The sequence below is a fragment of the Arctopsyche grandis genome, chromosome 6, assembly GCF_051622035.1.
Source record: "Arctopsyche grandis isolate Sample6627 chromosome 6, ASM5162203v2, whole genome shotgun sequence".
Classification (NCBI taxonomy): domain Eukaryota; kingdom Metazoa; phylum Arthropoda; class Insecta; order Trichoptera; family Hydropsychidae; genus Arctopsyche; species Arctopsyche grandis.
Genome location: NC_135360.1, coordinates 4,491,994 through 4,518,675, shown reverse-complemented (window position 1 = coordinate 4,518,675; position 26,682 = coordinate 4,491,994). Strand labels below are relative to the sequence as shown.

General features: G+C 39.2%; 1 protein-coding gene across 1 annotated transcript in view; it reads right to left on the bottom strand.

The window, feature by feature from the left end:
- LOC143912785 (uncharacterized) overlaps positions 1-26,331 on the bottom strand; it is a 66,237-nt gene extending 39,906 nt beyond the window's left edge. Inside the window, exons 1-6 of the mRNA XM_077432161.1 lie at positions 26,132-26,331; positions 22,078-22,719; positions 20,043-20,426; positions 19,759-19,968; positions 19,264-19,516; positions 19,121-19,190 (exon numbers count right to left, since the gene is read on the bottom strand). Coding sequence (XP_077288287.1) covers positions 19,121-19,190; positions 19,264-19,516; positions 19,759-19,968; positions 20,043-20,426; positions 22,078-22,719; positions 26,132-26,245 — 1,673 coding nt within the window. The 5' untranslated portion in view covers positions 26,246-26,331. The remainder of the gene's footprint in view (positions 1-19,120; positions 19,191-19,263; positions 19,517-19,758; positions 19,969-20,042; positions 20,427-22,077; positions 22,720-26,131) is intronic.
- Between the last annotated feature and the right edge of the window lie 351 nt (positions 26,332-26,682).

The window sequence follows — 26,682 nt, the reverse complement described above, 5'->3', positions numbered from 1 at the left end:
CTAGTAATTACTAACTAGTAACGTGTAATAAAAACTTGTTATTAATCTCATGTGTAATTACTACTATTAAAGAAGATCTTATAAAAAAAACTGTGACTATAATATTTGTACACCATCTCCTTCTCGTCCCCGTAACACATTATTAAAACCCAGAAGCACACCATCCGCGAAATCGCAACAATGGAGGGGGTGGGAAAAACTTCTGTGGGGAGAATAAATCTCCGAATGCAAAGTGGCGTCGATCCCATGACTGATATGTTCCACTTCTTCCCTGGCCTGGTAATTCTCCAGACTTAAATCCAATAGAAAACCTTTGGCACATTCTAAAATCTAAATTAAATAAACGTCCATGTTCTAATTTAACCACCCTGAAAGAAAATATCCTGTCAATGTGGCAGGGAGACTCTGATATTAAAAAAAATACCATCACAGCTTGCATTGAGAGCATGCCTAAAAGAGTATCTCTTTGCCTTAAAAATAACGGTGGCATCACTAAATATTAACTTATGTATTGTTTTTTTGTATATTTATATTTTCAATAAACTATGTAACAACAAAAATACCAATTTGTTTTAAATTCGTTACCGTACTTCTGATAATACACCATTAAATATAGAATACGTGAAATTTGCGCGTTGTCCCCATTTCACTGACAGTAAAATGTCAGTAAAGAAACTCGTCCCGACAACTGACGTCGAAATCAAGGACATTGACGAGGCTACGGACGAAGCCGAGCTGAAAGCGACGGTGTCGTCTCAATTAGCCAGATACGCTAAAATTGCGTTCCTGAGGCCAGCCTTCGGAGGAACATAATTTGCAGCGGTGAAGCTGCCGAAAGATGCAGCTGACACAATTATTAAGACAGGGAAACTGCGCATAGAGTGGGTCAACTGCAGAGTTAGACTCCGGACCCACCAGACACGATGCTTCAAATGCCACAGACCCGGACACATCGCGGTGAAATGCACCAGCTCGGAGGACCGGAGCCGAGAGTGCTTTAAGTGTAGAGAGGAAAACCGCAAAGCCGCACAATGCAGGAAACAGCCACAACGCCATATCTGCGAAGCCAGCAAGAAGAAGAACGAAGCGTAGAAGACAGCACCCAGCGGACCGAACAGCACAAATCACCGGACCGGAAGCGTAAATGTAAAGGTTTGAGTGGACCTATTGGAGCAGTGTGTGCATGAGATTGAGGATGGCGTATTGACAGTGTTGAACTGAGAAGAACTCAGCATTGTTTTCACCCTGGCCAATTGCTACTACACGTGATGAGGTGCAGTACAACTTAGCACCCATCAAGCCCATCATCCCATCATATGTATAATAACAATGGCTTCAGATCGTGTCAATAAATCAATAGCTATTGAAAAAAATATATTGATATTTTAACGTCAAAAAGCAACTGTACATAGCTGCCATGAATGCCCATATTTTATGGATTACCAAGTTTCCAGATTGGAGAAAAGGCGATCGAAGCCGTCGAAAAATATTTATACGAGAGTTTGCCATTCAGTTGGTAGAAAGTAATGTGAATGAAAGAAAAAACAAACGGAATAATTTTAACAGAATGAAGTGGGACCAGTTTAATATTTATTCCAAGTATATCGGAACAGAAATAGAAGAAAACGAAGAAATGTCTGCACCATCGGTTTCATTCATCTGACGACGCGCGCTCATCTGTCAAATCAGACGCCCGCTAGACGCCGACCGAGAAGGTCTTGGCGTGGCTGGTCTATCCTGCCTGACCAGCCAGCGTATTCAATCCACAGCCCCCCGCCATAAAGGGGCAGAGGCGCCGAGAAACTCCCCGGCTCGCCATCAAGTCAATAAACGAGGATATAAATCAAACCCGACGTGTCTAATTCCCCACCCCGCCCTGTTCCAGCACGTGCTCCAGAGCGAGCTGAACGAGACGACGACACACACACAGCCACTGGTCACCCATACACATATATACAGCCCCTGCAGCTCAAGGAGACAACGGCAGCGATCACTCGAGCTTGCGAGGCCTCGATGCCGAAGGGTGGAGTGGGACGGAAACCACAATATTGGTGGAACGATGAAATTGCAGAGCTGCGAAGAACCTGCACAAGAAAACGAAGAGAGCACTGTCGGACTGGACGAAGACACAGATCAGGCAACGAAGACGACCAAACGGCCATCGAAACTGCAAGCGAAGCCCACAAAGAAGCAAGAAGAGCAGTCACCTACGCAATCAGGAGGAGTAAAAAGTTGATGTGGGAACAACAAGCGACGGTGGACCTGGACCCATGGGGCCAAGCGTATCGTATGGTACGTGGTAAGCTGTCCGGCCACCGCCAAATTCCCTTCTTAAACAGAGATGGGAATTTGGAAACGATAGTTTCACACCTTTTCCCTACACACAACGAGACGACACCACAAGCGTGGATCATAGAGCCCGAAGACATCCCAGAGTTTACACTGGGTGAACTATACTCGGCAACAAAACGGCTGTCAACTGACAAATCACCTGGACCTGACGGAATACCGAACGAAATTCTCCGCATATCTGCTAAAGTCTGCCCGGAAACATTGCTGCGGACATTCAACAGTTGCCTCAAGAGCGGAGAATTCCCAAAAATATGGAAAAGGCAGAAACTCGTGCTCATACCCAAGGGCAACAAACCACCGGAGGAGCCGTCGTCATACAGGCCACTGTGTATGTTGGACGGATTGGGCAAACTTCTCGAGCGCCTCATATTACAGAGTAGCGAAGACGACGGAGACGGAAGGCGGGTTATGTTCGCAGCAATACGGGTTCAGACCCGGTCGGTCCACGGTAGACGCAATAGCCGAGGTCATAAAGACAATAAAAGACGCGCAGAGTGGAACATTAAAAACGAGTAGTCACTGTAGAATGGTGACACTAGACGTTAAAAATGCATTCAATTCTGCCAGATGGGATAAAATAATGTCGGCCCTATCGGAGCTCGGTGGAATACCGGACTACCTTGTAAGAATAATAGGAAGTTACCTGTCGGAGAGGGTTTTGATCACAAGACTGGCAGAACGCAAGATCTCCTCTGGTGTTCCACAGGGCTCTGTCATGGGACCAACATTATGGAACATAATGTACGACTCACTTCTTAAGTTAAGACTTCCAGGAGGTGCGAAGCTGGTGGGTTTTGCAGACGACGTAGCTATCATTGTTGTGGCTAGGACAATAACGGACCTCGAGAACACCACAAACGACACTCTCGACCTGGTGAACGACTAGTTGACGGAAGCCGGACTAAAGCTTGCACCACAAAAAACCGAGGCGGTTTTGTTCACCAGAAAAAGAAAAATTGAACCCCCGAAAATCACCATTTCGGGATACGACGTGAGACTAAAAAGGTATTTGACTTATCTTGGAATAATTCTAGATGACAAATTAACCTTTAAGAAACAAGCTGAGCATGCCGCGGAGAAAGCGGCAAGAGCTGTCAACAACATCGGACGACTAATGCCCAACATCGGAGGACCCAAACCATACCGAAGAAAACTACTCAACAGCGTAGTGCACTCGGTGATCCTATACGGTGCACCAATATGGGCGCCCAGCATGGCAGTGGAGAGAACCAGAAAATACCTCGCAAGAGTACAACGCAGGGGCGTACTGAGAATCGTATCGGCATATACAACAGTATCTGAGTGCGCAGTACTGGTTATTGATGGAGTACCACCCATCGACCTACTGGCACATGAAAGAAAGAAGGTATACGAGGGAAGAAAGGAGGGAACGAAAAAAGTAAGAGCGACGGCACGGGCGGAGCTCATGACGGAATGGCAGGTCCGCTGGGACGGCGCAGACAAAGGTAGATGGACACATCGACTGATCCCATCAATCGCAGCCTGGACAAGGAGGAAAAGCGCACAACCGGACTATCACACAACCCAGCTACTAACCAGCCATGGGTGTTTCGGAGCATTCCTCAACACATCGGAAAGGAAACGACAGCAGGATGTCACCACTGTGAATCAATCAGAGACGACGCGGAGCATACACTCCTCGTATGCCCTGCATGGGAGTCTGAAAGAGCCACACTCGAAGAAAGCACCCCGGTCAACACAGAAGACATAGCACAGAACATCACTAAAGACGTAGCCTCTTGGGACGCATTCGCAGAGTTCGCAAGGAGCGTCATGAAGCAGAAGGAGGAGGCCGAACGGCTAAGGAAAGCGGAAAGACTTATAGAAGGTAATGAATAGATGTCAACCCATAGATATAGATATACTATTACCAGCCTATCATTAATACTGCATATGAATGTTTTTCAGGAAACAGAAACCAAGCGGATCAACTAGACGCACCAAAAAGGAGGGATCCGCACAAAAAGGAGAAGCCAACAAGGACGAAATCAGCCCCTGCGGAAGCAATCCACCGACGAGTGGGGTTCCCAAAGGAGTGAGGTGAGCCGTCGTACAGAGCCGAAAAAAAAAAAAAAAAAGTGAAAATTAGATCCGAGTTTATTGAAACCACTGGAACAGAAATCAGCGTCGAAACTGTACGACGTCGGCTTCGACAATTGGGTTTATTCTCGAGGATACCAGCGAAAAGAGCACGTCTGCAACGACTTAATTGGGCCAAAAAGTATATCAATTGGACGGAATAGTTCCCGTGCGTCATCAACATAAATTCGCAAGACGGGACGACAAAGATCGTAATCTGCAATCTAACTTCAATCGGAGTGAGCAAAAGGCGGATCTTCATAACACCTCTTTACATGGTTGCATTGTTTGTAGAAGAGCAGTTATCATTACTAAAGATCAAACAACTTTTAGTTTTTCAGCATTCAAATACGAGTATTTTTCGGCATTCAATCTTTCGAAAGATTTTTGGGGGAACATAAATCCAAAATATATAATGACTGACGGATTCTTAGCTCTTGTTTTTAAGGACTAAAAACTAAAAGAACGATATTGTAAAATAGGAATTTTCTACGCCTAACGAACATTACGAATACCATCGTATGCCATTCGGACTTAAAAATGCACCAGCCAAGTTTCAAAGACTAATGAACAACATACTCAAATGTTTTCATTTTTTATATAAGATAAGTGTACATGATATTAATTAACACGAAGCTAATTGATATTTCTAGTTTTTATTCTTTCCAAATGGATAATTCCACAATATTAAGCCAAAAGAACAACGCAAAATACGCTTGCAATGGTTACATCTAGTCGAGATGGTTCCATTCAATTATGGAGATGTGAATTCAAAACCCATGGATGCAGAGGAAGACCCTGAACGCTGATCAGGGATGGGTCATTGATCTCCGAAAAGGGTCAACATACATGCTGCAGTTCTGGAAATGCGGCTAAAGTGATGGCACTCCAAGTCAATACAGCAGCCAAAAAATTAGCTAATACAACTATTTATAACCCACTCCAAATAAGAACGCTAGTTCTTGAAAATATTTCTTTTGCGGTAGAAGGTATACTACCGAATCATGATTCTATGCGAAGAAGCATACAAAGACAAAGGGTTAAAAATTCAAATTTCCCCAATAATACCGATTCTAGGGAAACAATTTCAATCCCAGAGGCATATTCGAAATATAAATTCAGTCCATCAGAATTTGAGCGGTTTAGCTGGCTGATTCTGGATCAGAACAAGTCGCTCCATTACGTATTTTAATTTTTGGCCATGGGAGTCACATATCATGGAACTCTTAACACTTTGGTGGCCGGTGGTAAGTATGTGTGATCATGGCGCGCCCAAACGCTGGTGGCCGATGGTTAGTAGGTGTGATCATGACTGCGCCAACCGTTAGTGGCCGGTGGTACGCCATACTAACCACGTTTTCACCAACAATTTTTGATCGAAATCACATCCAATGGCTACTCTTATTTTTCGACTAAATTTAAAACATCATCAAATAAATTTTCTCTATCAAATTAAATTTAAATTATTAAAAAAATACTAAATGGTGTAATGTGCATATAATATTTGTTTTACAAGATTGACATACATTGATGCGACTAAAACTGCGTTTGCATAGAAAGTACGATGCAGTATGACACATATGGTCAACATGCAAATATTTGTTCAAAAAGATTATTTCGCCGCTTCCCTATTTATACAAAAATAAACAGTATGAAGTTTTTCACATTGATTTTGTTAAATATGATGTTTTTTCCTACCCCAATGATCACATATGAAAAATCTGCTTTTGTCTAAATCAAGCAGAACTTGAAACCCTTTTTTTATTTCGTCTGTTCGAAACTGCGAACATTTAGGTAAACGTGTGAATATTTTTTCAAAAAGAATTCTTCACCGCTCCCCTATTTATACTAAAATAAATAATACGAAGTCTTTCATAACGATTAACTTTTGTTAAATATGGTGTTGTTTTTTTCCTACCCCAAGAACACGTGTGAAAAATCTGCTTTTGAGATAATCTGAATATGAAATCCCTTTTTTTTATTTCGCCTCTTCAAAGTTGCGAACATTTAGGTCAGCTTGTGGATATTTTTTCATAAAGAAATCTTCACCGCCAACCTCAGAAAAATAAGCAATATGAGCCCCTTTTGAACGATTTTGTCAAACATAAATTTTATTTTATTTTCTTTCTAACGAATCTATATATTATAAAAACGACTCTTTTTCGTATATTTGGATGTATTCAGAAACGTTTTCAGTTGCATTCTAACAGTGACATAGTGCGAACGTCAAAATTGATCTGGTGAATTCTCAGGTATCAGAATTTTTTTAATTGAATTACTGACCATAATATTTAAACGTGGTTTTTGTGCTTATTTTATTATTTTTAATTCCTTATATAGAATGGATCAAGGCGAATTTGGTGATATTTTTGAGGACGAGTACGCTGATAGTTTATCCGATATTCCTAGTGATGTCGACAGTGAAGAAGAATCTATCGGAAATAGCAGCGAAGAAGAAAATTCCGATGATCCATTTCAACCAAAAAAAATCCCAAGGTTTTTCATCTATCCAGTAGCAGTAATTCAACTGATTCTGACGAAAGCGATGAAGAGGAGGATGAAGATATTGATTGGTCAACTATCGATCCACCAAGAGATAATGAACCTTTTCAAGGATCAACAGGTCCCAAAATAAGTCCCGAGAAGAAAAGTATTGAAGATGTGGTGAATTGTTTTATCGGCGAAGATTTTCTTGAACATGTAGTAATCGAAACCAATAGATATAAGAGACAGAATTACCAACACTACAAAACTCCTCAAAAAACAAAAAAGTGGATTGACGTTACAGTGAAAGAAATAAAAAAGTGGTTTGGTTTAGTGATAATTATGGGATTAGTGCGTAAAGCTCGAATAAACGATTATTGGTCAACGAATCCCTTGATCGAAACACCAATATTTTCGAAGTCGAAATAGATTTCGTCAAATTTTACAATTTTTACACTTTTCTGATAATGACAATATACCACCTGATGCTGACAGCTTATTCAAACTTCAATATATAATTAACTACTTTTCTAAAAAGTTTCGAGAAAATTTTAACCCTGGACAAAATATCTCTCTGGACGAAGGTATGATACCTTGGCGAGGACGATTAAATTTTAAAGTTTACAATCCGAGCAAAATAACTAAATATGGCATCCTTGTCAGAATGGTGTGTCATGCTGTTACGGGCTATATTTTTTCCTTCAAGCTATATTCTGGATCAGGACTTAAATTAAATGAAATAGTAATAAAATTGTTAGAAAACAGTTTTGACAAATGTCATCACGTATATATGGACAATTTATACAACAGTGTGGAATTAGCAAAAAGTCTGTTATTAAAAAAAATTCGATTGTGTGGTACGATTCGAATAAATCGAGGATTACCAGAGAGTTTGAAAACATATAAATTGCAAGTTTCGGAGACCACATTCTTACGATGCGGCCAAATATTACTGCAATTATTTAAAACGAATAAAAAGAGAGATGTGCGGATGATATCCACTATTCATAATGGAGACCTCGTTACCACAGGGAAAAAGGCGTGAATCTTTTTTGTGGTTTGATGGATCTAATACGTAAATTCCATACTCAAACTTTCAGTGGATGCTTTGCGAATTTATGGACATCAGCAGAATCAATTTGTAAATTTAGTATGCAAAGAGCTGTAGAAGAAGAGAAAAAGTTGACACTGGAAGAAGAAGACTCGGAGACAAATTTGACGGTTTCTGGAGATGGCACGTGGCCACACTTCACGGTTTGGCGTAGTAACTCTTGTTGGAAAGTTTAGTAAGAAGATCGTCGACTCGTGTGTCAAGTCAACTTACTGTCAGAGTTGTGTTTTATGGGAAAATAAAAAAGTCGACGATTCTGAGGGTTACGAAGAATGGCTCTCACATCATGATGATTGCGACAAAAATCACGAAGGATCAGCATCTAAAATAGAAGTTTACAGTATAAAAGATATGTTTGGTCGCTCAATTGATAATTACGGGGTGAAATATACGCGGTATATTGGCGATGGTGATAGTGCCACTTACAAAGGATTATTGGATTTGAATCCATATGATGTACCAATAAAAAAACTCGAGTGCTATTTACATGTAAAGAAACGAACGGGATCACGATGCCGTCGTTTGAAGAACACTGATAAGACCTTAGGAGGAAAAAGCAAAGATACACACAAATTAACTATGAAATTAATTAATAAACTCCAAATCTATTACGGCTTAGCGATCATGAGACATCAAGATAACGTGGATGAAATGTATAAAGCAATCTGGGCTACATTTTATCATTTGAGTTCGACCGATAAAAATGGTAATCACGAATACTGTCCGGAAGGCGTAGAAAGCTGGTGCGCTTATCGCTGTGCGAAATCTAAACAATTGGACATGACCGAGTTCAAACACGACTACGTTCCACTTGACCCAAAGGTTCAAAATCCTCTGAAACCAATATTTGAAGACTTGAGTCGGCGTGATTTACTCGTGGGGAATCAAGATTTATCGAAAGAGAAAATCAGCAGTGTTGTGGCATTATTAAAGACTGGACAGTTTTCTCTTCGGTCTATTGCCAAAAGAGAGGAGATTAGTCATGGTTCTGTGCATAAAATCAGTATCAGACTGAAAAATAATGATGACCCCACCGTCACCCGGCGGACGAATTGTCGTGGCATTCGAAAATTCAGTCCACGAATTGATCGAAAAATCGTCGGGGTCGTAAACAGTGATCGGTTCATTACAGCAAAAGGAATAAAAACATCTTTGGGGGAAGCAAATATTAATATTTCGGTCAGTACGATCCGACGCCGCCTCGCCGATGCTGGGTTAAAAAAATCGACGACCAGTAAAAAAAAAACCACTTTTAACCCATAAAATGCGAAAAGCGAGACTAAATTGGGCGAAACTTCATCAACACTTCACACTTGACGATTGGAAAACGGTAATTTAATTGAAATACAATTATTTCTTTTCGATATATTCGAATGTACTATAAATTAATCGATTTGTTTCATTTTTTTTAAGGTTTACTTCTGTGACGAATCGTCGATCTGTATGATGACACAGACTCACCAATATGTTCGTCGACTACCTGATGAGAAATACAAAGCGTCCTGTATCCAAACAAGGGTGAAACATCTGCCCTCACTAATGATTTGGGCCTCTGTTAGTGCCCAAGGTCCAGGCCCATTGTATTTTGTTGAAGGGTCTATGAATGCTTTGCAGTACATTAATGTATTGCAAGACACTTTTTTGCCCTCGATACAAGATAAAATCAACAATGGGGACACATTTTATTTTATGCAGGATAATGCACTCTGTCACACAACAAAAAAGTAAAAAAAATTCATGTCTGATCACAATTTACCTCTCCTTCCGTGGCCCGGCAATTGCCCTGACCTAAATCCTATTGAAAATGTTTGGCATGTCCTTAAGACTAAATTAAATAAGCTCCCTTGTCCCAATAAATCAATCCTTAAAGAAAACATAATTTTGGTGTGGCAGGGAGATCCTGAAATAAAATCAACTATTGCGTCTTGTATCGAGAGTATGCCCATGAGAATAGCAATGTGTCTAAGCAATAAGGGTGGACATACAAAATATTAATTATTTTATATATTTTTTGTATCACCATTTTAAACACATATTTGTTTTAATTTCACGAACCTACTTCCCACAATAAAGCGGTGAATTTAGAATTTGCGTAATCTGCGCGGTGTCCATACTTCGATGAGTAGCGTCTGTACAACTGTCCTTTATAAAGGACGGTAGGTATCATCGAAACAAATAGGTATCATGCAACGAATGAATATAAATATAAAATTCCGGAGCATGGAAAAAAATGGATCGACGTAACAGTAGAAGAAATTAAGAAGATGCTGGCGTTGATTATAATTATGGGCCTTGTTAGAAAGAACTCTATTTCAAGTTATTGGTCCACCAACCCATACATTGAAACGCCAATATTCAGGAAAACTTTGGCAAGAGATAGATTTATGCAAATATTGACCTTTCTGCATTTCTCGGATAACAGTAATATGCCAGGCGACGCACCAAAGCTATTTAAAGTCCAAAAAAATCATCGACTACTTCCTCGAAAAATTTCGGTCGATCTATGAGCCTTCCAAAAATCTATCACTGGATGAAGGAATGATACCTTGGAGGGGAAGGTTCAAATACCAGGTCTACAATCCAGCGAGGATCATTAAATACGGTATTTTGAATAGAATGGTCTGCGAGGCAAAGACAGGGTATTGTGGCAGAGGCAGTGACATACAGACAACGGTAATGAATTTGATGACGCCTTTTGCCAACAAGTGGCACCATTTGTACACCGATAATTTTTTATAATTTTTATACAACTCGCTACGAATTTGATAGCAGAAAAAATTAGAATGTGTGGGACATTGCGAGCCAATCGAGGACTCACAGAATACCTAAAAAATGTTCGACTCGAAATAGAAAGTTGCGTTTCAACGAAAAGCAGAAATTTTACTTGAGAAATGGAAGAATTATAAAAAAAAAAAAAGGAAATAAAGATGATTTCCACAATACATAATTCGTCACTGACCGAGACCGGGAAAATCAGTTATTGGACAAATACTCCTATAATAAAACCAAAGAGTATTATAGACTACAACATGTATATGAGTGGAGTACATTTAGCTGATCAGTACCTTTCGTATTACCCCATTTTCCGTAAAACAATGAAGTGGACATAAAAAGTGACATTCTATTTATTACACTGTGCTATATTAAACTCATATAAGGTTTATCAAAATCTGAACCCTAATAAAAAAAACTAAAATTCCACGACTATATGGTTGAACTTGCAAAATCGTGGATTGAACCTAAAATAGTAGATTTAAATATAAATGAGCCGTCAACATCAACACATGTTGCTGCTCATTTTGATCCAGCCCATAGACTTTCAAAAACAATCGAACATCAACCTGTTCATATGCGTGAAGGTGGTAAAATTTTGAGAAGAAGGTGTCGCGTGTGTTCAAAACTTAAATTACGGAAAGAGAAAAGTTATATGTGTGAGACCTGTAAAGTGCCACTCCACATGGGGAAGTGTTTTAAAGATTACCATTTAAAAAATAAATATTAGTTTTCTTCCTTTTTGCCTTGTGTATTGATTTTTTATTGTTTTATGTACCCTTGACATTTTTAATTTTCTTTGTTATATGTAATATTTTATTTTATTTTTTATTCATGTGTATGATTTTTTTAGTTTTCTTTTATTTTACGTGCTTTTTCTTTGACTCTTTTAACTGTTTTTTTATATACAGTCGTATGACAACGAATTACTAACACCCGCGTATTTACCCTATTTTGTGTACCTGCTCCGTCTTAAGTAACATTTTGGGTTGGTTTTTTTTGTAGACCATTCATTGTATCCTATTCTATGTATTTAGAGAAGGATAGGATGAGTATTGTTTATACAAATAGTTTAAAAACCGAACAAGTGCAAATACACAGTTTGGCTTTGAAATTCGTTTGGTGTAGACGTGTGCTTTCACTGGGAGAAAAGTTAGTTTTGAAGAGATTTTTGCTTTCCTGTATATTATCGATATCATTGAAGTAAGTTAAAGTGTTTAAATTTTTTAAATGTGACTTAATTATTTGTTTAAATTGCTTGTGAAAAAAACCCCTTTCCTTTTTAGATGGGAAGAAATAAAGATTTATCTATGGAGAAAATCGCCAATATTTCCACATTATTAAATACTGGGAAGTATTCTATACGATATATTGCTAAAGATCAGGGGGTTAGCGTTTTCAGTGTGCATAAAATTAGCACCCAACTAAAAAGAGGTGAAAATCCTACGGTCACCAAGCGTAAGAATTGTTGTGGCACTCGAAAATACGGTCCTCGAGTCGATCGATATATATTAAATATTGTTGAGAAGGATCGGTTTGCCACAAATAAAAACATCCAGAAGAATTTACGGGAGAGCGGAACCGAAATATCGACTCGGACAATTCAACGCCGTCTCGCTGAGGCAGGACTGAAAAGCAGACGACCAGCTAAAAAACCGTTTTTAACACCAAAGATGAAAAAAGCCAGGTTCAATTGGGCTAATCAGCATCGCCACTTCACCCTCGACGATTGGAAAAGGGTAATTTAATTGAAATTAAATTATTTGTTTAATTTTTTTGAATTAATCGAATTAATCGATGTTTTCAACATTTTTAAGGTTCACTTCTCTGACGAATCGTCAATTCAATTGATGACACCGACTCACCAATATGTACGCAGACGAGATGGAGAACGGTATAATGAGTCCTGCGTCATAAAAACAGTGAAACACCCGCCGTCACTCATGATTTGGGGCTCAATTAGTGGGGAAGGTCCGGGCCCATTGTATTTTGTAGAAGGGATGATGAATGCTTCGCAATATATAACGGTATTGCGAGACACTCTATTACCCTCGATACAAAACAAAATTGACAATGGGGTTCGTCTGTACTTCATACAAGACAATGCCCCTTGCCATACAGCAAAAATTGTGAAAAAATTCATGTCGGATCACAAAATACCTCTCCTTTCCTGGCCCGGTAATTCTCCCGATCTAAATCCTATAGAAAATGTCTGGCATACCCTTAAAATGAAAGTAAATAAGCTCCCATGTACTAGTAAAAATATCCTGAAACAAAACATAATTTCTGTGTGGCAGGGAGATCCTGAGATAAAGTCAACCATTGCGTCTTGTATCGAGAGTATGCCCAAAAGAATAGCATCGTGTCTCCGAAATAAGGGTGGACATACAAAATATTAATAATATATATATATGTTGTATTAATATTGTAAATAAACTATGTATAATCATTATAAACACATCTTTGTTTTAATTTTACGAACCTACTCTTCAATATATAGCTCTAAACATAGAATTTGCAAAATCCGCATGGTGTTAGTAATTCGCTGTCATGGGACTGTACGTGTATATATATAATTGTTATGTTGTGAATATCTTACAACTTATGTATGTACTTATATTACTCTTTATTCCCGCTTGTTATCTTGATTCTTTGAACGTACATTTGAATGATATTTTCCTTTAATGTTATTTATGAGACTTCCAAAATCTTTATTGTTTTAGTTGCATTTTTCTCACGACTCAATGCTACCTGCGTGACGAATTCTGTGTATCTGCTCAACCATTTCTCGACACATTCAAAACACATATGTTAACACTAAAAGTATCGTTTTTAAATAACTTTGTTTCTTATTCTCACGCCACCAGCGTGACAAATTGTGTTTCCCTCAAATACCAAAACCCCTCTTAATCCGCACGACGAAATTCGAGAAGTCTACCCTCAAGGGATACATATGCAAACACTAAAAATATTATTTTCCCACGAACTATGATTGGTCCAAATTGTTACGTCTATTAAATATATACTGATGTAAAACATATGGAATATCACTTGTGGTCGAACCGACTCTTACTAATCACTGACTTACAATTGAACCGTCTAACTAGTGACTCGCGATTAGACGACTTAACTAGTAACTACTAACTAGTAACGTGTAATACAAACTTGTTATTAATCTCATGTGTAATTACTACTATTAAAGAAGATCTTATAAAAAAAACTGTGACTATAATATTTGTACACCATCTCCTTCTCGTCCCCGTAACATAATATACGTGTTCGTATAAATTTATGTTATAGCAAAACCTTTTTATTATTCTGTCTATTGTAGTGTTCAGTATTTTTTTTTTAAATAAAGGTTTATTATTTAAAACGTGTCTATATTATTATATATATTAAAAAATAAAAGGTAGGGAGGCGCGGAATTTTTTTTTTTGATTTTTAGAAAAGAAAATCTAGAAGTTTTGGCAAACTACCATAAGAACTCGCCCAAGATTTCCACCACAAATGTGGTCAGTGTATACTCAACGGTCCACAGTAGACCGCGGACCCAAAACATTGTGGAATCCTGGCATAGGCGCTGAGAGATATTATTAGGGGCAGCCCATGTGAATGGAGATCTCTTTAATGATTTGAATGTTGAAATATTCAGAACCGATGAAGACAATTTTGTGGAAGTAAATAAAATTGATCAGATTATCGAGTGTTCGAAAGGTGGTGAAGTTTTTTTTAAATCTTCTTCCATTAGAAATGGAATCTTACAAGACAAAATAAAGGCAGAGCTTGGTCACACCAAACGACCTGATTTTAGATTGCAAAACTCGTTGGAACTCATTAGCAAAATGATTAGTGTTTTTATAAAGCATCGAAAATTCATACAACAGGCATTGATAGAATTAAACTGTTTACAAATGTTGGATGTGGTAGATTTTGAAGTACTTGAAGATTTTATGAATGTGATCAAACCTGCCGAATTGGCAGTCAACATAATAAGCCGAAATGACACAACCATCCATTCAGCTGAACACACACTTAATTATATGAAGAAAAAAATTAAGGAAATTAAAAGTCAAATAGCAGTTGAATTACTTGAAAATGTGGAGAAACGGCCAAACGATAGAACGGACTCGAATTTAATCAATCTATTCAAATCGCTCAAAGAATCCAATACTGTTCCTACGAAACAAGCGTTAAATTTAGCTACACATTTTATGAATAGACTCTTTGGAAATCCGGTTTCTGAAGAAGTCAATTCTACGGATGATTTACAGGAAATAATTTTAATTGATAACGCCCGCTATAAGCTCTCCTGGTACGAGTTCATTTATCGAGTCGTCATCAGATGCACAGGATTAGTGCATTTAAGCATTCAACCAAGCGACATTCGACACACGCCACAAGCTGCGATCGTGGTTGGCTCTCGCAGCTTGTGGTTGCCGCGCATCACTGATTCCTCCACAATTTATATGTCGTAATAGTCCTACGGACTACATCCATTTGTGAAACAGACCTATTAGATACACAATCAATTCCCATTGATTGTACAGTACAAATTGTAAAAAACATATCAAATCTTCTAAAATTAAAACAAATCGATCAAAAACTGGAAATATTCGTACAATACGACATTTGACCTGTTCGTTTGACCCCAAATGCTGCCACATGCAAAAAGTGTTGCAACAATTGGGTGCAGGGGCCTACTACTTCAGATCATTTAAAAAATGAAGTTAGTTGAATTCTCAAGAATCATCCATTCCATACCTCTGAATGGGAAAGAGGATTTTGTTCCATGAATACCTTTATGACTACAACTCATCGTCTCCCATTTGGAGATTAGCGCATTTAAGAAGTGATTTTAAATGCCACTAGAAATAATGTATTATCAATCATACGGATCCAAGGGGGGTGCCATAGCACCCACCTTCACATAAATTCAATTCAAACTGCAAAAGAAGACACGGAATTCTCGCATATATTGAGGCAGCTGACCCCTTTGGCGTTTGTACCGTGGCAGAGCATACCCGAAGCTTTCGACGCCATCAAAGACACCATGCCCTCAGAGGCCCATGCAGTGGTAAAATATTTGGACGAATATTACGTGCACGGAAAGGAGCTAGAAGTTTTGGCAAACTACCATAAGAACTCGCCCAAGATTTCCACCACAAATGTGGTCAGTGTATACTCAACGGTCCACAGTACACCGCGGACCCAAAACATTGTGGAATCCTGGCATAGGCGCTGAGAGATATTATTAGGGGCAGCCCATGTGAATGGAGATCTCTTTAATGATTTGAATGTTGAAATATTCAGAACCGATGAAGACAATTTTGTGGAAGTAAATATAATTGATCAGATTATCGAGAGTGTTCGAAAGGTGGTGAAGTTTTTTTAAATCTTCTTCCATTAGAAATGGAATCTTACAAGACAAAATAAAGGCAGAGCTTGGTCACACCAAACGACCTGATTTTAGATTGCAAAACTCGTTGGAACTCATTAGCAAAAATGATTAGTGTTTTGATAAAGCATCGAAAATTCATACAACAGGCATTGATAGAATTAAACTGTTTACAAATGTTGTGTCAGTGTTACATGGCCGTGTTTTGGGCTCTTACGGGCGCGCACTCATGTTTACGAGGCGCGCTCATCTGTCAAAACAGACGCCCGCCATCCGCTGGCCGAGACGGTACTGGCGTGGCTGGTCTACCTTGCCTGACCAGCCAGCGTACTCATCCACAGCCCCCGCCATAAAGGGGCACAGGCGCCGGCAAACTCCCCGGCTCGCCATCTATTCCTTAATAAACGAGGATAAACCCGAGCTGACGTTTCTAATTCCCCACCCCGCCCTGTTCCAGCACGTGCTCCAGAGCGAGCTGAACACACACAGAGAAGACGACACACATACACAGCCACTGGTCACCCAGCATTTACACACACACATACAGCTCCTGAAGCTATCGTACATGTTGGATGTGGTAGATTTTGAAGTACTTGTAGATTTTATGAATGTGATCAAACCTGCCGAATTGGCAGTCAACATAATAAGCCGAAATGACACAACCATCCATTCAGCTGACCACACACTTAATTATATGAAGAAAAAAATTAAGGAAATTAAAAGTCAAATAGCAGTTGAATTACTTGAAAATGTGGAGAAACGGCCAAACGATAGAACGGACTCGAATTTAATCAATCTATTCAAATCGCTCAAATAATCCAATACTGTTCCTACGAAACAAGCGTTAAATTTAGCTACACATTTTATGAATAGACTCTTTGGAAATTCGGTTTCTGAAGAAGTCAATTCTACGGATGATTTACAGGAATTAATTTTAAGTGATGAATTATTTGCTATATCCAAATAATACATAGCTAATTAATATATCCTAATATTTTATTCATATTTGATGAGTTTCATAATTATTAATTTTAGAATAAATATTGTGCATGCTATATGTAGTATTGATGGTTATAGTCCTCTTGGGGAACCTTCCACAAAAAAGGTAAAGCATTATTCATAGTACCTCCTGGGTGATGCGGAAGTCTATGATCTTAACTTTGCCTAATTTGTATGATAAATAGATAAGTTTTTGTATGTATATATGTATATTGTATTCATATGTAGAAATATCAAAATATATTAATTAATTTATCTAGTTCATATATCTAAAATATCATATATTGATACCATGATAAATAAATATAATATTAACTGACCGGGATCAAATGGTTAAAAACACGTGTCAAATAAACATATGAAGTTGTTGTGCGGGAGAGGCTAGAAATGAGAGTAAGTAATAGAAGAATTTTATAAATTATAATAATCCTGTGAATAATATTAAGCAGTTGCCTAGTTCGGTCCCCATCCATTTTTTTGTCGTTTTGTCCCTTCTTTTGTTCAACAGCGCGCTAGGATTCCTACGCTTAATTATAACACTCGGAAAACAAAATATCGCTTTCAGAGGTCATAGAGATGATGGAGTTTTGATTAAAGATACACACAATAAGAGTATAACCAACGAAGGAAATTTTAAAATTGAGGATTCGACGAGGCGATAAAACTCTTGAAAATCATCTCATATCTTCACCTGCCAATGCTATAAAAAATTGACCATTGATTGTAAAAATGAAGAACAAATATGATATGAAGCTTAGTTTTGGAGCGACTGTTTCGCATAATGTTAGTCAAAAATTCATTGGGATTTCGAGGTCACAGAGAAAAACTTTTGGATGATTACAATGGAAATTTTTTATGCCCAGTTCAATTGATTGCGAATTTCGATGATGTTATGAAGCAAGTAATAGATATGCCATCCAGATCAGTAAATTATCTTAGTCCAACAATACAGAACGAGTCGATAGAATTGTTGGATACGACCCAAGATATCACCAAAAAAGACCAATTAAGTATGATGATTATACGACACAAGGGATGAAAATCAACAACCCACAAACTTCAATGTGAGCGAAATTTTTTTGCTTATTTTTGTAATTTCATTACTGACAAACGATTTCACTGAAAACATGATAATAAGAAAATTTTCGCCATTACTTTTCACAAAATACAGTTGTTTAGAAAGTGATATTCGGAAGTTTATGTCGTGTTTAAAACGTGATCAGTGATCAATTCTGAGTTCGAGTAAAAATTTATAATCGGTGAGCTGATTTCTAAATTATTTTCTCTATTATATGAATAATTACTATGTCAAATATGTACATAAACTTATTTCATTTCGTGTTTAAAAACAAATATCAAGGGCCCCTACGTAATTTTTGCATCAGGGCCCAAAATTTCTAGCTACACCACCGCCTGAAAGTTCAGCTTGCCTTGTTGATGATAACACGGCAAGTGCAGTTTCAAACAAGCATCCAAACTGCATTGCCCTCAGTCACCAATCAGTCAGTCAACATATGTAAATACAGTCTCTAGTACACATACATACAATCGCCATAATGGTTTAAGGCAAATAGATAATTTTCTTAAAAATAAATACACCTCTATCGATTAGAAGTGAACGAAAGTACCATCGTGGCACACAGGGTTCCCATTAATATGGGTGTTTCATACATTTTTACAGGTATTCGTAGTATGTTTCGTTGGAGTTTGATATGCCGGTAGAGCTTACCGGCTGGCAGAAAAGCGTAGTGTGATGATCATCAGGTACTTCGAGCGCCACCGGTGAACGAGACGGATTCGCAAAAGCGCCACAGGCGATATTACTCATCAGCTCGATGCGGCCAAAGCCTTCAACACGCTCCGTCAGGAAACACAGAATCGTACAAATAAATTAAAAGGGTTCATACTTGGAATCGTCAACGACACTAGCACTCTCCCCCATTTTACTCTCGTAATCAGCCAATAGGTGAGATTCGACTGAAAATAATCAACTGTTAAGATTGTGGTCATCCTTTAATCAAAGATGGCACTTATGAATCTGAACAATCACCTATGACTGGTTTGAAGTCGACGTTCCGATAGTTGACATCGTTGTCGGTGTCGGCTGCGTTGGACGTGATCGCCGTGCCTTTGCTGAAACCACCATCGCAGTCCATCTCAATGTGATGCAAACTGTCCTCCGCATCTTTCATCAGAGTCTTGTCATTGAAGAAGTTCTCCATCCGTGAGCTGTTCGGCGAGCATATGATCACGAATTTTCCATTTTGATCGTTCACACCAAACGATTGCTTGGTAAGAAGATTCTGGAAAAAAAAAAAGATAATACATCAAATATTGTAACGTGGGAACATGAGAGTGAGTGTCCACTGTCAAAGTGGATTCTTGGGTTCAACAATAGAGACCCCGGATTATTTTATGTTTAACATATTAGCCACAGTGACATTACAGAGCAAAATTAGCCTAATGGCACCTCAGAACTACTTCAAATCATACAATGTATGATTTTTCCAATCAAAGTCCAACCAATTAAAACCAATCTACTAACCTTAACGTCTCCAATTTCGCCCTTCACCATTTGATCGGGTAAATAGGAATGTTCAACAATGTCAATGTTATCCTTTTCTCCGTTGAAGTTATGCGCCGTCGCTATGTGTTCACACAGCGTGCGAACGTCGGCGAAATTCAACCGACTCGGATCACAGTGAGCGCAGAACAGCTGACCGTGCGAGCTCAACCGTTGGTGTTCCGACAGCGCCTGAAAGATGACAACACTGAAATAGAATCGGCGGAGATAGATGCGCACGAAGAGATGATTTCAATGAAGAGTACCTTCTTAGTTGAAAAGTTATCGCTGCATCGAACGCAGCAGTACCGAGCGTCCAAGCAATTGTGACTATCGGAGATGTGTTCGAGCAGCAGCGGCACATTGACGAAGCCCCGATTGCAATACTCGCACAAGTTGGCCACGTGCGTCTCCGTGTGGGCTTTCAGATCAGCGACATCGGCGAAATTTATCTTGCACACTTTGCACGACAGATCTACGGCGGGGCTCGGCGACTTTTGCTCTTCGCTCTCGCATGTCTTCTGGTGGGAGTGCAGCTCATACAGAGTCACAAAGGTCTTCCGGCAATTGGGACACACCCTGTGTGTCCTCTTTAGCTGCGTATGCAATCTCTTGAAGTGGCGGTTCAGCAAATACTTGTGTTTGAATTCCTGAAAAGTTTTAAATTTAAAAAAAAAAAAAAACGTTAAGCAAGCAGTGGCGGATTTACTTCAATTGGGGCCCAAGGCATTACAAATTTCTGGAAGCCCCTATATATGTACATGTGTGTACTAGTAGAGCTATTGCATACCAATAGAGGTCGTGGGTTCAAGTCCCGATCAAATATGCTACTGGTGAGGTGTTGTATTTATTAACCCTTTGCCCGTGTCACCAAATTTAGCGAACATGCCCTGTACGCGGCTGCTTTTTTGCGGATTTTGTTATCGCGTTTTCGACTATAAATATAGGTTGTAATATTTTATAAATTATTTTAGCCTATATTGCATTTTTTTTGACTATTGCCATCTATTTGAATTTGCCATCTATTGAAACCAAGTTATAAAATTTTAACACAATAGACGGCTCTTATACAGGTCGGAACTTCCAAGACATCTATGCGTGTCTCACGCGCTGAGGGCATGTTCGCTAGGACATGTATAGTAGTCGTACGCGGTGGAAAGGTTAAAATACAGATCGACCGTCTCCATATTTTATTTTACTAAAACTGTAGTGTATTTGTATGGGTAAGTGTGCATCGGATGTGCCCGATTAGCATTTCAGAAACGGATTCAAAAAACGTGTCACACATTTTTCTAGATCATAAAAACGTGATCAGCGATCGATTCCGAGTCCGAATCAGTCAAAATCTAGAGTTCAAATTTTCGTACAATCACAAAACTTCATCTATTGTTACTTCGTACAAAGAGGAGGTTCGACAAGAAATTTTAAACTAATAATAAAAAAGCCCGCCACGCTGAAAATTTCGCCAACATTTCCAACTAGAATTATTTAGGAATCCAATAGAAAGCAGGTACAAAAATTGCAGCCAATCCAAACAAACCCTAGATCACTGCCGCCGAGGATTTCGAGTTTTGTAAAGGTGTGTACATATATATGTATCTTGCAACAATATAAAATAAACGAAAGAAGTCTATTAATGAATGTATTTGTCCAAAACTAGTTCCATCTTCTTCATTATTTGTTAAAATGCAATGCTCACAATCTAAATGCCAAGCCACAATCGCAACTCGGCAGTTAGGGATTTCCATCGAGAAATTCTGCTATAGTTATAAATGCAAAAATTCCAGTGTAAACCAGTCTTTATAAACGTTGACACGGATTACACAACCCATGTTCAATGCATTTTTTTCAATGATACTTGGAAAAGCTTAGCGAGTAGTATCTTTGTTAATTCTTCCATACTCAATAAACAACGCCAATCGGCGTATTTCAGACTCATGGACTTCGTTGGCAAAACGCCGATCGGCCTTGATCAGCATTCAAAGGGTTAAACTTACTTCGTCATATCTTCGTTACAATCTTTACACACTTTTTTTCGAAACGAAGCAAACGACTATACTGACCGGATGATTTCGGAAACGAAGTGTGCTTAAAATATTTGTATGAACAACAACAATAAATAAAATGGGATATTACGCAGCGTTTACAAAATAAAATTAACCCAAAATGCTATTCATTACGGGCGCAGGTACACAGCATAGGCTCGTCAGAACTGGTGGTCATCAAAAAGGTGGACAGAATAGACACCACAAAATCCACCACACATAGCAATGGAATTAATAGAGTTTTCGTTATACAAACCTTATCGCAGATTCGGCACACTACGTTGCCATGGAACGTGGTCGTTTTTGAGTTGAAGTGCTCTTTTAAATTGTGCTGGGTCAGCTTGATCCGATTGGGAAAGTTTATATTGCACAGACTGCACGAGACGGTCGTGGATACTTGCAGCCGGTGCGTTTGTTCCATGTGAATCTGGAGGAATTTCGCCGAGACGAATTGTTTCCGACATGTTTGGCACTGATGAAAGGACGTCGGGGGACGCGGATTCCTCAACAGGCAAATCTTAGGCACCTCCGATATCTTCACCTTCTTCGGCTCTATGACTATGGGAATTGTAACTTTGTTCGACGCGTCGACACTGGCTACCATCTTCGGCAGAATTCGGACTTGCTTTGTCGCTACGTTCCCCACTGACGTATTACTCTTTAGCTTTTTTGTCGCAGATTTGTTTTTGGTTATCTTTTTGACGCTGTTGTCGGGGGATTTGTCTAATTTGGTTAGTGCATTCCGAATTTCGCTGTCGGTCTTCAGATCTGGCGACTTTGACAGTTTCTCTAAAGTGAATTGAGCCGTCAAATACTTATTGATGAATTTGTATGCAGCGTTCACGTGTAACAAACAAGCATTACATAATTTATCCGGAAGTTCGTCGTCATCTTGCAACTGAAAACGGCACAAATTAATCTCTATTAGTTATTTATTCAAGTTTGAACCATTGTGGCAATACAGGAGTCTATAGTGCGCCACAATGGTCGAAAAAATACAGTGAGATGAGCAAAATAGTAAAAATTATAATAATAATAGCAGATAAAGTAAAAATATTAAATAATAAAATACTAAGTAGAGAATTTTTTGCACCTATAGCCAGCACCAATATATAAAAACCAGCCAAGACCAGAGTGGAAGAGAGAAGATCAAAATTCCAATCATCCATCACATTCAATTATGAAAAATGATGAGCGCAGACTACCAGACAAATAATTTTCGATAACCTACGCTCACTGAGGTGGAAAATACCACATTCAGGCTCAGCAGCAACGATTTGATTGAGAAGTGGGATGGATAGCTCTTGGAATAGGAGCCATTCGATAAAGAAGTGTGCGAGCTTAGGAGGTACAACCATCAAATGATGATGCCTACCACGCACATAATTATTAGTCCCAATTGTTCCAGCACCGATGGGCATGACGTATTACCACGCAGTAGCTGGAGAACGAAACGAATTAACGAGAAGTCTCACCCAAGTTCAAGGGAATTATACCCAAGCATGCCCAAAAAGAAAGGAGTGGGGCAGAGATATGGATAATACCCATACTCTTTCATATATAGAAAACGAAGGAATGCTTTTTGCACTATCTCAATCATTAGAGAGTAATTTACTTCATGTGGATTCCACACAATCACATAATACTCTAGCTTGCTTCTCACAAGCGAGTTGAAAATCAAGCGAGACGACAAAGGTTTGGAAAATAACCTAGCATATTTCAAGACAAATCAGAGTCGACGAAAGGAAACTTCGGCCACCGTCTTGATGTGATTGTGAAAGGTGAGTGTTGAAGATCAAAAGTGATAACCTAAATCGACCATAGATTCCACTCGCTTCAACAAAACGGATCCAATGGAAATAGCATACATGTATATGCAGAATTGAACGTTGTGTCTGTAGGTTTTTTCATACATCATACCTTGTTTTATCCCTTCATTTATTTCAATTAAACATACATACATACCAGTGGCATGCCGTGGAACTACCAGTTCTTGTCGCACAGCCGTGTGTGCGCAATGAGGCCACACCAGGTCACTTGCGGACAACCCTGTAGGTAGCGTACAGCTCAAATGTATGCCGTTGTATGAAGCATACCACACCATTTAACTCATCGGTTGTCCAGACGACAGACACCCGGCCATTGAGATCACACTCGGCGATTAGCTTGCCCGTGACCATGGGTAGCATTATGGTGAAAAAACTATGAACTAGTCTGACTGTATTGTCACATATTGGGGGGCCTCCAGGCGCGTTTGAAATTTGAAGCCCCCACTTCAGTAAAAAAAATAATGTTATTATCGTTTTTTACCATGCATTTCAGTATATGGTGTTCATTAGATTTAACAAAACCATATTATTTTTATTTATTTACGATATATATAGCCCGTTTTGATTCATATTTAAATGCATTTGTATTGAACCACAAACGAATGCGTGTATATTCCACTAGCTGTATTACCCGGCTTCGCTCAGTATTTATAATATAAACCGCTTAAACATGACTAAGCTAATAGTAAACATTTAATTTAAAAAAAAAAAAAAATTTTTAAATTTGAAAAAATAAATAAAATCGAAATTTTTTTTTGCCTTCTAGGGCTTCGCCCTCGGCACCCCCTGAGCCTTTGCCTTTTAGGGCTTTGCCCCTCCACGCCCCCATGAGCAATTGCCGTTTAGGGCTTCGCCCCCTTAGCTGATGCCTTTTAGGGCTTCGCCCCTCCGCGCCCCCATGATTAATTGCCGTCTAGGGCTACGCCCTCCTTAGTTAATGCCTTTTACTAACTACTCGTCTTGCGCCCCCGCGGGGGGTGAATCCATTGAATCGAAAAAAAAAAATCGGCGCCTATGGATCGAAAAAAAAAAATCGATTCACGTGTTCGATGACGTCACCGATCAACGGACGACGACGACGAAGGATACATACAAAGTCTCTTTCCAAATTATATATTAGAAGATTCGCAGCCCAACCGTCCGAAATTATATGTGAACCAGGCAGTATATGTCGGAGTATTTCATCAGGAAAAAGTTGAATCCATTTAATTATATAATTCTCGTAGGTACAACGTTCGTCTACATAGTTGCATGAATCGTCATGCGTTGACGGGTGTTTTTTTTTTGTATGGAGTCGTGCGACTTGTTGATGGGTCCAGCGTACCTCCTGAAGCATCGTGTCGGTCGTTCAGGTCATAAAATCCATGCGACCAGACCCAACGGCTTCAACTGATATCAACCGTCGTCGGACTTTATTACCCGAGAGACCGACATGTTGCAGGGTGCGGCCTAATGAAATGTGACCCCATACAATGTGCATGGGATCGGTCATTTTGCAACTTCATATCGACACGTCGCATTCAACAAAGTTGTTCGCGAGTTGAGCGGTGCGGTCCGGCCCTTACATAAATAAACAAACAATAAATTTTAAAAATGTAAATACTTTTTAAACAGGCGTTTGACAAAGTTATGTGGCACTTTACTATTTTAAAATACTATGTAAAATGGGCATTCATTTCATATATTCTTGGCTAACGAACGTATCGTGGACAATGATATTACCCGAGCTTAGGGTTGCCAGATGGTATCCAAAAGGAGGACATGTCCTCCTTTTCCATGTTTCGTCCTCCTTTACCTACTGTGTTAAAAACATTGAATGTTTCTCAGAACTGCTCAAGATCTGTGAGTTTTATTTTTGTATAAGCGCACATAACGCAAATGTGGAAAGAGTTTTTTCACTGATTAATACTCAGTGGAGCAAAGAGAGGAGCACTAAGTGTGCAGTCAGTTAAATCTTTAATCAATACAACTTCAAAAACATGACATGTGAAGATTTTTAAAATTATTTGTTAAAAAACTAAGAACTTCTTTCCAAAATTGGCAGCTCAGCGGCATAAATATGATTAAAATAAAGTAAAATAATATTAAAAATTCGTTTAATTTCTGAATGTCCTCCTTTTTTTTTACAGAAAATCCTCCTTTTTAGACCCATCTACCCTCCTTTATCAAATTATCATCTGGCAACCCTATTCAAGCTGGGTGACCAAGAACAACCCCGCTCGGGCAACATAGTTGTCCACAAGTCACCCGGTGCGGCCTGGCTCTAATGGGACTAGATGACGTCATGCAGAGTACCCTCATAAGACTAAAAATAAGGAAATCTTCACACAACGCCACTAATACATAAAAATATACAGGAATTTTTCAATTATTATTAGTGGTTAGCAGTAACAGCCGACATCAAAATGCATTAAAATATGATGATACATCTGTTGTTGTATGTATAGCAATAGGGTGGGTAGCTTATAGGTTATGACTTACTTGTAAGTGGTAGCAGAAGGCAAGTCGGCGCGCGGGCTCCGGTCTGAGGGGGTGCTGCGCCCCCAGCTTGAGACATATTCGACACAAGCCATCGCACCACGAAGGCAGCATCATCAAATGGACCGTCGCTCACTCGAAGGAAGCATCTAAGCTGCGATCACAACACACAACAGTCGTCGGTTACTACAGTGTTGCCATACGGAAAAATTAATGGCTACGTCGGTGACACGACAACTCGTTCACAGATTTTCCGTAAACCGAGGATGCGCTCCAGGCATTACGTATACGGCCATCTCTTTCTCACCCCGTCTGTTCACCAAGATCTCGTTTACTATGCCATTAGGTATGCAACCATCTCTTTCACAGACCGTCTGTTCACCGATAACAAGATCTCGTAGTAAACGAGATCTTGGTGAACAGACGGGGTGAGAAAGAGATGGCCGTATACGTAATGCCTGGAACGCATCCTCGGTTTACGGAAAATCTGTGAACGAGTTTGTCAGGTAACCGGCTACGTCCACATTACCGATATATACACCCGATATTTGCGA